This window comes from Mizuhopecten yessoensis, unplaced genomic scaffold (genome assembly GCF_002113885.1).
Source record: "Mizuhopecten yessoensis strain PY_sf001 unplaced genomic scaffold, ASM211388v2 scaffold8213, whole genome shotgun sequence".
Taxonomy (NCBI): Eukaryota; Metazoa; Mollusca; class Bivalvia; order Pectinida; family Pectinidae; genus Mizuhopecten; species Mizuhopecten yessoensis.
In genome coordinates, this window is record NW_018407435.1 from 2,288,666 (window position 1) to 2,303,154 (window position 14,489).

Here is a 14,489-nt window from a genome sequence, read left to right on the forward strand (position 1 = left end):
AGGGTCGAACTGGATTTTTTTAAATGTCTTACTTCATTGCCCGCAATGTCATGATTACTTCTATGCTTGTGTATAAGAGAGAGACACCTCCGACGATAATATAGCCCGCTCCTCAATACTTATGGTAAAAATAATAATCATAATCAAATACCCTGGCCAAATTCAAGAGGGACATCAAAACTCACCTCTTCACGTCTGCATTTTAGGGTGTCGGCAAATACCACCCTTTATTTGTTCAATTATGTGCAAATTGCTTGCTTAAATGTATAAAAGTGATTGTAAGCCTTTGTTTTTGTTTCATAATTATAACCATTACTATTATCCAATGTTGTAAAGCAATTTACAGTAATTTTACAAATTATATAGGGCGCTATATAAATGTTGTATATTATTATTATAACTATCATTACTTATCGTATTATCTATATACATTATAAATGTTAGTTTTGATTTTATTAATTTGAAGTATAACTTATGTAATGTTGTTGGGATGTAATATGCAATAACTTTATTCGTATTTGTAGATGAACAGTATGTTTTGACTTTGTTGACCAAACTGTATGTAATTACATATAAGTCATAATCTAAAGTAAGAGCTTCTTTCTGGGTTCTCAACACAGCTTTCTTCGTATTTACTTTCTTCTTGTGGTTTATTGTGAATTGAGGAACGTCCTGGTAAAATTACAACAAACACATGACACTTAGCATTTCAAATAATTTTATTCTCCTGTACTGTGACGAAGGAAAGATACAATGTCACTTGTCTAAATAGACAATTTGGATTAAAAAAGGCAAAATTATGCAGTCGATCGTTTCATCCTCATTCACATATTTTTTGTATGCTTTTTGTAGTCTAGCTCTATGAGTAGAGGATTCAGAAACAATCACATGAATACGTATACAAGACAATGTACTTATGCAAATGTGGTTTAGGATGATTATGGAGTGCCTTTTCAAAACAACACAGAAGAGGGCATGTCGCCATCTTAGACGGCCTGATGACTGATTGAAGTATACCCAGGAGGGAAGAATGAAATTGACTAGATCACATCAGATTGTACCAACATCATAAACTATCTGTGAATTTGGGCGAACACCAACTTAAGCTAGGAACCCGAGTATAAAGCGTATTTAGTCAGTTTAATAATTCAAAATATGGTCTAGAATCAAACTTGTATGCCGATGACGGAGCAGACACTGACAGCTGTGATTGCAGTGTGGTACCTATATGATGCCGTTTTAGGCGACACGAGCTGTAAGCGTGTTTCATGTCATTAAGATGGGAAATAAATAATATTTGTGCTCACCTTTGTACATATGAAAGATATAAGCCCCGTGAGCTCTGTGTTTATGCTTGTTTGAGAATTACACCGGTTAAATACATGAAGTATAAAAAGTTTACAGTGACGACCTGATTTAAGAGTATTCAGGCAATACTGTGTTTTACTGTGTAATTTAGTAGGAAATATAGATGTTTACTCTCGATTTTGAAAACATTGTTGAGGCACGCTGTTGCGTATCAGTCCTGTCTGTGAGGAAAATATTTCAAAAAGTTACTGCCTAAAGGGCTGTAATACTGCCTGTTTGTCACAGCTGAGAACACGATCTCATTCATATAGATGTGGCGATACGTGTACCGTCTTTGTAAGGTGAACAAAGCATGGGACAGTCCGATGTACAGTCGACCCTTGTTCCCAAATATGTGGATAGGTTGTGAATGGAACAGTCCACCCCCAACCAGAACAGTGGCTGGATTAATGAGGACGATTGTATTCTAACACTGACTTATCATGAGACAGTCTCTAGACTTGAGCAATTATAAATAAGACTAGTAATAAAAATAGGTATGATAAATGATGTTGAAATGACGATCAAAGGAATCCCTATATGGCGTCTTTGATCAGGAAGTAGTCATGATGACGTGCAATCTCATTGGCAGCTTTCTTGGCTTTGACTGGTCAGTTATGTTGAAGTTTGATCTCCATGGTGGATTTTGACCGGTCATTAAAAGTCGTCTTCAGTATGCTGACCGCCTCCATGTGTGACACTCCCACAAATGACCGATCATCTACAGCCAGAATGGTCATCCCCGGCTACAAAACACGACATTTACAGAGTTCTTCTTAATACCAGCAAACAATTCATGAAGGAATATATTACGAGAAGGAAAAGAGAAAAAGGAATCACAATAACATGCCCAGCTGGTGGTCTGAATCTTGAAGCAATTATGGCAAAATATACTCATCAAATATAATGATGGTTTCCATCTGTTCACCCACCCTCCATTTTAACGATACAAAGGGAATCCCTTAGCCCAGGGATATCCTAGATAAAATATGGTTTAGATCCTTTCTTCCGTATGGAAGGAAAATGCGTATTCCTCTATTCGTACAGAAGAATAATTATTCTAAACATTGATACTTTTTTACTTCACTTTTCCCAAAGATGCTCTACACCAAATTTGGTTAAAAAATCCATTGGTACAAATGACAAAGGATAGTTAGCATGTATTAAGCATGTGGGAGGGAACCGGAATACCCTGGAAAAAATGCCGCGCTGACGGGCAGGTAACGAAATCCACGTTCGATCGGCGATCAAACCTTGGCCGTCTTGGTGTAAGGCAAGTGAGCTATTCACTGACCCACTGATCATGCAAACCCTCCTTAAAATGGAGTGTTATTTTCCCATCGATGCTCTACGTACGCTAATATTTTTTGATAAACCTCTTCATTCGCACAGAAGAAGAATTTTAAAGATTTATCCCTATGTTCCCATAAAGGGACACGCACATTTTTCCAGTCTGCCCGAGGATGTCCTAGACCAAATTTGGTTAAAAGTTATTTCAAATGACTTTTTGAATGCACTTATGTCAAGTTTCAACTTTATTATTACTTTAAGTCGTCCGACCTTTCAGTTACAACATATAAATTTAAACATGCTAGAACGGTTTACATAATGTGGTGTTTTTTTATATAAATTTAGCTCTTATGTCAGAACGTTTTCCTACACCTACAGGGGGATTCACTGGAGAATTCTGGACTTATAACTGACAGGGCAACCTGGTGGGTATTTGCCGTATACTTGTACAGTTGAGGGGTTTACCTGAAGGAAATTGCCTGAGCGTGAAGGGCGCTGTACAGACAAGGAGTTTTCAAGGACGAAGTGGGCAATACAGGTAAGGGGATTACCTGGATAATGAGGGCTGTATAGCCGAGTTTACCTTCAAGGGATGGACTGTACAGGTAAGGGATATACCTCCATAAGGTGAGCTGTAGAGGTGAGTTTACCTTTATAAGATGGGAAGTGGCTGCTGCTCCGTTCTCCAGCACTTTGTCCACCTGAACCTCTGGCTGTCGCTTACTGTTACTGCCTCCGGACACACAAAGTCCTGCAACAATAATTGATTGAAGTTTTCAATTACATGGCTTGCCGAAAAAGTGAATTATAATTGTCGTTTCCTGCCCAGATGTGATTGATCACGTAACAATGTTAACAAAACTACGTAACCATTGGCCTTTTGACAAATACATAAACATGAATATTCCGAAATCCCTGTCGAAATCAAACTTAATATTAAAGCCGTTAATGTTCAGGAAAGATTTTTATTTTCTAAATTAACCTGAATGTAGTTTATCTTTCTCCCATATTTCCCCCTCCACAATGGGAGCGAAATCTTCATGTTTATGAAAACTTGTACTACACATTGTTTTGCTATACATAGTAACATACTATCACAATGAACACAAAATGAACACAGGGTGAATATATTTTTACCGATGAAGGGCAAATATTTCACAGCATAAAACTTTCCACAAGAGCATTCAGTTTAAAAAGCTGATAACTTCAAGTTTAATTAGCTATTGATTAATGCATGTATGGGTGAAATCAAGATACTATAACATTCAATTGACAAAATGATAAAATACATAGGATTTTTTATTTAAAAAAATTGTTTACCAAGAGTCGGTCTATCTTTGGAGATGAGGGTCGTCACCTGATCCCACGGAGTAAAATCCATTTCCATCCTGTAGAATATACACAATAAGTTATATTTATCCATTCTTTATTTACAAAATTAGTTACAATACTTATCTATCCTATAAATATACACAGTAACTTAGTAGATAATAAATAAATAAGTCCTTGCGAAGGAAAATATAGAATAAAAACATTTTTTTCAGATCGTCCGCTAGGCCTTTCTGCCTTCTAGGGCTTCTTCAGGCGGATTGATCGTTATTAATCGTTAGTAACTTATATATATATATAAAACACAATGTAGCTTTTATATATATATAGCTATCCCTCGGCAAGTACAAAGTGAGTTATGATAAGTATCTATCTTATAAAAGATGCCCAGTAAGTTATAATATGCAACAGAAGATACATATTAGTTTTCAATAACATATAAAATAAACTTATTAATTTATACTCTTATATAGAATACACATTAATTTATACTCTAATATACAATAAACATATTAATTTATACTCTAATATAGAATATACACATTTATTTATACTCTTATATAGAATAAACACATTTATTTATACTCTCATATACAATAAACACATTTATTTATACTCTAACATAGAATAAACATATTAATTTATACTCTAATATACAATAAACACATTTATTTATACTCTAATATAGAATAAACATATTAATTTATACTCTAATATACAATTAACACATTTATTTATACTCTAATATACAATAAACACATTAATTTATACTCTAATATACAATAAACATATTAATTTATACTCTTCTATCGAACAATCATGTCAATTAATCATCTACTATATTAACTGATATTTTACTACCGAATGAACAAAATAATGTTATAAGACACAATGTAAATTATTTTACTCTATAAACAGGAAACCCCCACTGTGTCGCCATTTTATCCCAGTAATGTACCCATCCCTTTCAGGAAACTGCCTCCCCTACTGACCCCGAGGGTGTATTAAGCGGTGTCCCGGGGAGTTTGCCTGACATCACATCTACCACGTGTTGTTTTATTCTCTGTTCTTGTTCATGTTGTTCAACGGGCTTGATGTAGAAATGGCCGCTCTCGTCTTGGAATGCAAATAGAAAAAAGTTCATCATTTCCTTTGTTGTTTACCGATTGACCAAGCCTTAGCTCAGCATTAAACAACAGTACAAAGATTTCAGGTCAACGTCACATAAACATTTGACAGCTGATTTAGCATTTCAAGGTCACTCAACCACACGCATCTCTCGTCTTAATCAAAGTCATACAGTCTCAAAGAGGTATACATTCTAGCCACGGTCATACGAAAACACTATTCAATATTTGTTATCTTGTTTAAGGTTATACAAATAAAACAAATAATATCCTCAGGTCGGTCGAGGTCACTGAAAAATATAACTTTTTATTTCAGGTCAAGGTGACATAAAACACACAAAACCTATCAGGTCGTCACACAATACGCATGTACAATCTTGTCGCCTTAGATCAAGGTCATTCAAACACACAAAGTTTCATATCTGTATAAGGTAAAACAAACAAAGAAAACTTTCCTCACGGTCGAGGCTTAAATATGCATTGCTATAAATATGCCTGTGATGTATACTAAGTACGAAATCCAACCACAGTAGGATATCGAAACAGTTCATAATTCTAATTTGACGATTCTCACTGACCTGACTGTCGCCGTCCAATATGTCACTTCTAATGCTTTATTATCGCTCAATTAGTCACGTGATAAGTACATTGTACATGGTATAAACAAAGGGCTCAGTCATACAAAAATATAAAAGTTTACAACCTATTTCATGAGAACAAAAATGTTTGTAAATGATAGGATCTGCCTTAGACTGAAACGATTCATTGAATTAGTCTTTGTCCAGTTGGCATTCATATTGCCTTTGAATGCCAACTGCAAGCAGTTCAATAATTATACATGTATTTGCTATTTTTGGAATATGTTCATCTCACAGAAAATTCATTTCCACTTATTATTCAGCATTTAATTTAAATAATGTATGTATCGTGTATGCTTTTTCATCGAATAGAACAGCAATCGCCCAGGGAGGGTCAGTGGTATCCAACGTAACAATTATGACGTCATAATAATGATGAAATCAACAATCGGTCCATGGCATTCATAGCCTTATGAATGCCGTCTGCATTTAGTGGGGTAACAATTAAAGTGGCATTGCCATACGATGGTAAATATAAGCAGCGGTGTAGTATTGACTTTATACTGCAGTGAACACAAATAGCTGAGTGACACGGACACAACACTACCAACAAAAGTTCTGTGATGGAATAACATGACACGGGCACAACACTAACAACAAAAAGTTCTGTGCTGGAATAACATGACACGGGCACAACACTAACAACAAAAAGTTCTGTGCTGGAATAACATGACACGGGCACAACACTAACAACAAAAAGTTCTGTGATGGAATAACATGACACGGGCACAACACTAACAACAAAAAGTTCTGTGCTGGAATAACATGACACGGGCACAACACTAACAACAAAAAGTTCTGTGCTGGAATAACATGACACGGGCACAACACTAACAACAAAAAGTCAACATTTCAAATTAGTTTATCACAAATACAAAAAAGGTATGATACTGGTATAACACTGAAATAATACTGGTGTAACATTGACATATTACTTGTGTAGCACTGACATAATACTGGTGTAACACTGGCACAATATTGGTGTAACACTGATATAATACTGGTGTAACACTGATATAATACTGGTGTAACACTGACATAATACTGGTGTAACACTGAAATAATACTGGTGTAACATTGACATATTACTTGTGTAGCACTGACATAATACTGGTGTAACACTGAAATATTACTGGTGTAACACGGATATAATACTTGTGTAACACTGACACAATAATGGTGTAACACTGATATAATACTCGTGTAACTCTGACACAATACTGGTGCAACACTGACATAATACTGGTGTAAAACCGACATAATACTGGTATAACACTGATATAGTACTGGTGTAACATTGACATTATAGAGGTGAAACACTGACATAATACTGGAGTAACACTGACACAATACTGGTGTAACGCTGACATAATACTGGTGTAACACGGACATAATACTGGTGCAACACTGACATAATACTGGTGTAACATTGACATATTACATGTGTAGCACTGACATAATACTGGTGTAACATTGACATATTACTTGTGTAGCACTGACATAATACTGGTGTAACATTGACATTATAGAGGTGAAACACTGACATAATACTGGAGTAACACTGACACAATACTGGTGCAACACTGATATAATACTGGTGTAACACCGACATAATACTGGGGTAACACCGACATAATACTGGTGTAACACTGGAACACTATTGGTGTAACACTGATATAATACTCGTGTAACTCTGACACAATACTGGTGCAACACTGATATAATACTGGTGTAACGCTGATATAATACTGGTGTAACACTGAAATATTACTGTTGTAACACTGATATAATACTTGTGTAACACTGACACAACACTGGTGTAACACTGACACAATACTGGTGCAACACTGATATAATACTGGTGTAACACCGACAGAATGCTGGTATAACACTGACATAATTCTGATGTAACACTGACATAATACTGGTGTCACACCGACATAATACTGGTATAACACTGATATAATACTGGTATAACACTGACACAATACTGGTGTAACACTGACAAAATACTGGTGAAACACCGACATAATACTGGAATAACACTGGCACAATACTGGTGTAACACTGACATAATACAGGTGTAACACTGACATATTACTTGCGTAACACTGACACAATACTGGTGCAACACTGATATAATACTGGTGTAACACTAACATAATACTGGTGTAACACGGACATAATACTGGTGTAACACTGACAAAATACTGGTGAAACACCGACATAATACTGGAATAACACTGGCACAATACTGGTGTAACACTGACATAATACAGGTGTAACACTGACATATTACTTGCGTAACACTGACACAATACTGGTATAACACTGATATAGTACTGGTGTAACATTGACATTATAGTGGTACACCGACATAATACTGGTGTAACACTGAAATATTACTGGTGTAACACGGATATAATACTTGTGTAACACTGACACAATACTGGTGTAACACTGACACAATACTGGTATAACACTGATATAATACTGGTGTAACATTGACATTATAGTGGTGTAACACTGACATAATACTGGTGTAACACTGACACAATACTGGTGTAACACTGACATATTACTGGTGTTATACTGATATTATTTGTAGGATACAGGCAGTGAAGACGATAATCGGATACATTTTGTACCTGTAGGAACATTGGCAGGTTCGGGCGATGATGTCGAGTCTGAGGAACAAAGTGTTATAGGTAAATATATCTTAGAAATCAGGAATCAATTTGCCAATAATTTACACAATTAAATCCCTGATGATGTGGTTATACTATTGGTGTCGGGTCCCCTGATGCTTTGCGACGTTCTCCAGTCGTTTTAACACCGTTATTTTGATGTTATTCGAATGACTTGCTCAACAAATACCGCCTTTAAGGAAGGGATTTCGTAAATGGTGTTATGCATCTACAAATATATCATTTTTCATGATGCTTTGTATATTTTGAAATCAGACACACAATGAAGTCTATATTACAATAAAATTAAAAATATTTATGAAGGACAAATCTGCGTCAATGATATTGGCTTCAAGAAATCTAATTATTCTGGTAAAAATCCTCACCTATTTCTGTCATCAACAGATGTTTCTTGGGTTTCCTCCCCTTGTTAACATGATTTAACTGTAGGTGGAGCTTAGTTGATAGCTTTTCATATGCATCCATCTCAATAAGGTGAACTCGCTGATCAAATCGGCTCAAATCGGTCGCATACAACACACCTCTATCAAATACAGTGACAGTTAATCAACCACATACATATTACATCATAGAGCTGTAAGAAAAAGCAATCAGCGTACCGCAAGCAAAGTTCACAACATCAGCTTACTCCTGTAATTGGTATACATGATAAACCTATTTAAATGATTTTGTTTACGATTTTTTTTTTTTTTTTTTTTTTTAAATTTTACACTTATAAATATTTTGAAACAGAAAGTATTATTATAAATAATAGGTCGCAAAGTTACAGCCTATCTATAAAGTTGTGTTACCATGGTGATTGTATAGTAGTTGCCATATATATTTGACATGAAGTGTTGATGTCATAATATTTTACCTGATGTCTCGTAAGAGCAGCATTTTCTCTGGCTTATCTAGGATGGGCAGAATTGCCTGAATCATGCGGTCAAGGTCACGCGAACTGTGATACTGAAATAATATAACAGTTTCTGATTAAATTAATCATCAGGAACCAAGTAGAGAGAGAGCTAGATGAAATAAGCAATTACTTCGAAACACGTTTATATAGATATGTTCCGTTATTTAACAAACATTTGTGAGTTCATGGTAATTTATAGTTTCTACATAACTCCGGGCCTGGTGTCTCATGGTAACTTACATTTTCTACATTACTCGGGGCCTGGTGTCTCATGGTAACTTACAGTTTCCACATAACTCGGTGCCTGGTGGGTCATGGTAACTTACATTTTCTACATAACCTGGGGCCTGGTGTCTCATGGTAACTTAATTTTTTAACATAACTCAGGGCCTGGTGTCTTATGGTAATTTAACGTTTCTACATAACTCGGGGCCTGGTGTCTCATGGCAACTTACAGTTTCTAGATAACTCGGCGCCTGGTGTCTCATGGTAACTTACATTTTCTACATAACCCGGGGCCGGGTGTCTCATGGTAACTTACAGTTTCCACATGTCTCACAGCAGCTGAGTATTCATCTGAACTAAGTAATTTTCTGGATTCCTCTTTCAGGACCACCATGTTGTGTTTGTTAATTGAATTCTTGTGAAGCTTCATGCTGCCGTAGTATTCTCCCCTTGGGTCCAAATTGTCTTCTGTAACCATGGGAACAAATTTCAAATTATACCCCCAAATTGAAAAAAATGCTGTTTAATTTGGAACCACAGACCAAATCAAAAGTATAAGGTATAAATGTATAAGTAAGCTACTGCACAAGAAACAGAAAGGTAAAACGGGGTCAAGTTGAGCTAAATCACAGAACATATATATATATTTAGTAAATAATCAAATCATAATGGCACGAAAAAGTATGGCAAGCTTCATCGCTGAATACCAGCTAGATATGGCTACCATCTGGAAAAAAAAACTGAAATTCAAACATGGTCTCTGCTCATTTTATATTCAGGCCAACTGATCTAGTAGTTTTCATAAATGATCTTTCTTACAATGCAATGTTAAGCTTTCATTTTGTAAAAATATGAAGGTAGATGTGTAAACTAGAACCACAAACCACAAACAAACTACTACTATATAAAATAAAAATAAGAAAAGGAACATTAACTCCCAAATAAATGAGGGGGGGGACACAACTGCGTTTACCGATGATGTAATTCATGTGAACCAAATTGTATATATCCGTATAGAAGGTAAATAGCAATACAATGGACAAAAGTTTGAATGAAGAAGGTGTTAAAATGTTTAACATATTTCATTTGTCTGACCTTGCAATTAGGTCAAGGTCAACTAACTGAGTAACTTTCTAGTCTTAACAATAACAGCTTATGCTGACTTTTGACTTCGGCCAGCTTTAAAGTTAACCTTTGACCTTAAGACAGTAAATAAGATAATGATGTTTTTGAATGATCTCAATTACATAGTAAAGTGACATGGCTCAATATATATATATTTTTCTTTTTCTGAAATGTTTGTCTGTGTAGATGCTTCTGTTCGTATTTATATACAAGACTGGCAACATAATATATATTCGGCTTTGTAATTTGAATAAAAAGCAAATACATTGAACGTGTTAATGCTAAACGACTATAATACAGGCTCTTTCTAAAAGCCAAGTTATTGTCTACGACACAAGCAAACAATTAAATTCTAAGACTAAAGTGCATGTTACTATCTACGACATCAGTGAACTATCAACATGGCTAAAGTGAATGTTTTTATCTACGATATTGGTGAATGTTTATATCTACGATATTGGTGAAGTATTAGACTATAGGATAAAGGTGATTGTAATTATCGACAAGGGTGGATTACTAAGCTCTATGACTAAGGTGATTGTAATTATCTACGACAAGGGGGGGTTACTAAGCTCTATGACTAAGGTTATTATAATTATCTACGACAAGGGTGGGTTACTAAGCTCTATGGCTAAGGTATTGTAATTATCTACGACAAGGGTGAGTAACTAAGCTCTATGACTAAGGTGATTGTAATTATCTACGACAAGGGTGAGTAACTAAGCTCTATGACTAAGGTTATTATAATTATCTACGACAAGGGTGGGTTACGAAGCTCTATGACTAAGGTGATTATAATTATCTACGACAAGGGTGGGGTACTAAGCTCTATGACTAAGGTGATAGTAATGATCTACGTTAAGGGTGAGTTACTAAGCTCTATGGCTAAGGTGATAGTAATTATCTACGACAAGGGTGGGTTACTAAGCTCTTTGACTAAGGTATTGTAATTATCTACGACAAGGGTGAGTTACTAAGCTCTATGACTAAGGTGATTGTAATTATCTACGTTAAGGGTGAGTTACTAAGCTCTTTGACTAAGGTGATTGTAATTATCTACGACAAGGGTGGGTTACTAAGCTCTATGACTAAGGTGATTGTAATTATCTACGTTAAGAGTGAGTTACTAAGCTCTTTGACTAAGGTGATTGTGATTATCTACGACAAGGGTGGGTTACTAAGCTCTATGACTAAGGTGATAGTAATGATTTAAGTTAAGGGTGAGTTACTAAGCTCTATGGCTAAGGTGATAGTAATTATCTACGACAAGGGTGAGTTACTAAGCTCTTTGACTAAGGTGATTGTAATTATCTACCACTTTGATGATCTACATGTATAAACCTCTATGACTAAAATGATTACTAATATCTACCACTCCGGTGAACTGTAAAGCTCTATGACTATGGCGACTGTTATTATCTACGACACATTCCGTATGACAATTGTAATTAATCACTCCATAGATGAGTAAAATGGACAGGCTTTGAAGCTGGATGGCGCTCCTCTGTAATCTTTAAATGACAGATGGCAGCCTATACATTGCATAATCAATTTTTTAGCTGAGACGAAATGATTAGCTAGCCACGTGCCTTCATTTTGCAATGACATATTCCAGGAGTGCAGAGAGTGTATGTAAATGAGTGTAACACCTGGAATATTGAGCCTGTGACTAAGAAGAACTGTCTATGACACGGGTGAACTATAACTGTGACTAAGGTGAATGCTATTATCTACGACATGAGTGAACTATATAGCTCTAGGACTAAGGTGAATGCTATTATCTACGACATGAGTGAACTATATAGCTCTAGGACTAAGGTTTGTAGTTATCTACCACTCCGGGGAACTATTAATATCTACAACTCCATTAAGTGAAGACATAAGAATGAAAACAGAACCTTCAATAAAGGTTGTAGCTTACTTCTCTCCATTTCCTTCACATAGCTGTTTTTGTCAGGTTCTGAAACATTATTTTATAGAATAGATATTCAACGAAAAATAACGATAAAATACTTACCATTCAATAAAACCCAAAACGACTTTGCTTGACGATACATAACAACTCACACCAGAAACCTTCAGTAACATTTAGTATCAGGTGGTGCATATATTGATGAAGTTCATTTACATTTGCAAGTCCTCGCTACCGTGCATTGATGTATTGTCAATACATCAATACACATACATTATATACGTTGTCAATGCATATATTTTGTGTTATTATCTCAATATACATGGCATTTGTGCAGCAACAGCTAAACCTGTAGACTTATTCACAAAATAAATCCATAACTGCTGCGCATGAACAACATGTTATAACATACTAGCAAGAGGTAATGCGTTTAGTTCGATTTTCGTCAGAACACTTAAATTTCACACAAGTAATAATCCGATGCAATAACAATGGGGACAGAATTATAGACAAGAAATCAATTACTGTTCTTTTAGCTTAACAAGAATTCCGAGGGAGTGGATGTGTCGCCTGCTCAGTGCTTTTAGTAAGAAAAGTGTTTTGGCAAAGCTGTAATGTATGTTGAATATTATTGCTTCTAGCATTACCGTACACAATTTGAAAGGAATTGATTAAAAAATAAAAATCAAGTTCTTTCATTTTCTTCACAATGCCCTTATTTGGCAATAAAAGGGGCATAACTCTACCAAAAATGCACGCAAACTTCTGAAATGGAAAATTATCCGAGCTATACTCGTATGCAATATGTGTACTGAGTTTAAGTGCAATCAACCCAAGGGAACTCAAGTTATCGCACGGAAACCTTGTTTCTGACGACGCCGACAAAGTAATACCTATATGTCGCCTCGCCTATGCAAATCCAGGCTCTCTTTCCCTAATAGCAGTATAACGCCAATCAGTACAAAGTGTTAATGTATGAGTGTGTCCGAGTGACAATTTGGTAAAATAAAATTGACGGTCCATCAAACAGGTTTGTCAAAGAGAGATCGTTTGAATGAGTTTTAGAGATTTAGTCATACAATGGCGGATCTTAAGAGGTTTCCGGAATCCCGACAATCCTCTATATTGGTCTATTAAGCTATCTATCAATGGAGACTAGGCGAGAAGTGAAAGTTAAAGGAGGCAAACTCACACCATGACATTTGTTAAAAAACATATTTATGGTTTTGTTCATGATCTAATAATAATCAGTGCACAATCGAATGTATGCTGGTGGAGAAACCTTGGGTTCTAGGGGAATTAATGCGACCACAGTATATCACTGCAAGGTGATCAAGGTTAGAAATGGGAGATTATACTTTATTGTACATCAATTAAGAAATTTAAGGGAATTTTATTTTCACGCGAAGTAAGCATGTCTCAAAAGCCAAGCGATTAAGATAAATGTGTGCACTTATATTGAGGCAGTTCAATCTGTCAGTCTATGTATTGGAAACAATTTTAACATTGGCTGTTTATGGAGACGAAGACACTGAGAGGATACAGATAAATAAGGCAACACAATCTTCTAAACATGAAATAGGAGAGCGCAAGTAGTTACAGGAACGCAAGGAGTTTCGTGTACTGTACTTAGAAGATAATGCAGTAGAATCTTCGCATCAAGAAATGGTTTCAAAGGGCAAATGGAGAGGACATTGGTATAGAGGGGCAAGTGAATGTTTTCCTTTTTATAGGATTTCTGACTCGGGTTCGGACATTTCGTGTGGTAGTAAACCTGAGCTTTCTGTTAATCTTATATCAATACCTATATACAGAATGCAGCGTTTATATAGAGAAGGTTTGTTAGCACCAGTAACATTTTTAGACAGATAAATCACTGTATACAATCTA

General features: G+C 35.6%; 1 protein-coding gene across 4 annotated transcripts in view; it reads right to left on the bottom strand.

Moving 5' to 3' along the window:
• Positions 1-701: 701 nt before the first annotated feature.
• LOC110455442 overlaps positions 702-14,489 on the bottom strand; it is a 42,127-nt gene continuing 28,339 nt past the window's right edge. For 2 of the 4 annotated variants that reach the window (XM_021505581.1, XM_021505582.1), the window contains exons 10-18: positions 12,609-12,647; positions 9,879-10,030; positions 9,296-9,387; positions 8,805-8,962; positions 8,380-8,418; positions 4,959-5,082; positions 3,958-4,025; positions 3,288-3,388; positions 702-2,093 (exon numbers count right to left, since the gene is read on the bottom strand). In XM_021505581.1, coding sequence (XP_021361256.1) covers positions 1,959-2,093; positions 3,288-3,388; positions 3,958-4,025; positions 4,959-5,082; positions 8,380-8,418; positions 8,805-8,962; positions 9,296-9,387; positions 9,879-10,030; positions 12,609-12,647 — 908 coding nt within the window. In that variant the 3' untranslated portion in view covers positions 702-1,958. The remainder of the gene's footprint in view (positions 2,094-3,287; positions 3,389-3,957; positions 4,026-4,958; positions 5,083-8,379; positions 8,419-8,804; positions 8,963-9,295; positions 9,388-9,878; positions 10,031-12,608; positions 12,648-14,489) is intronic. The other 2 variants (XM_021505584.1, XM_021505583.1) reach the window with 2 other exon arrangements.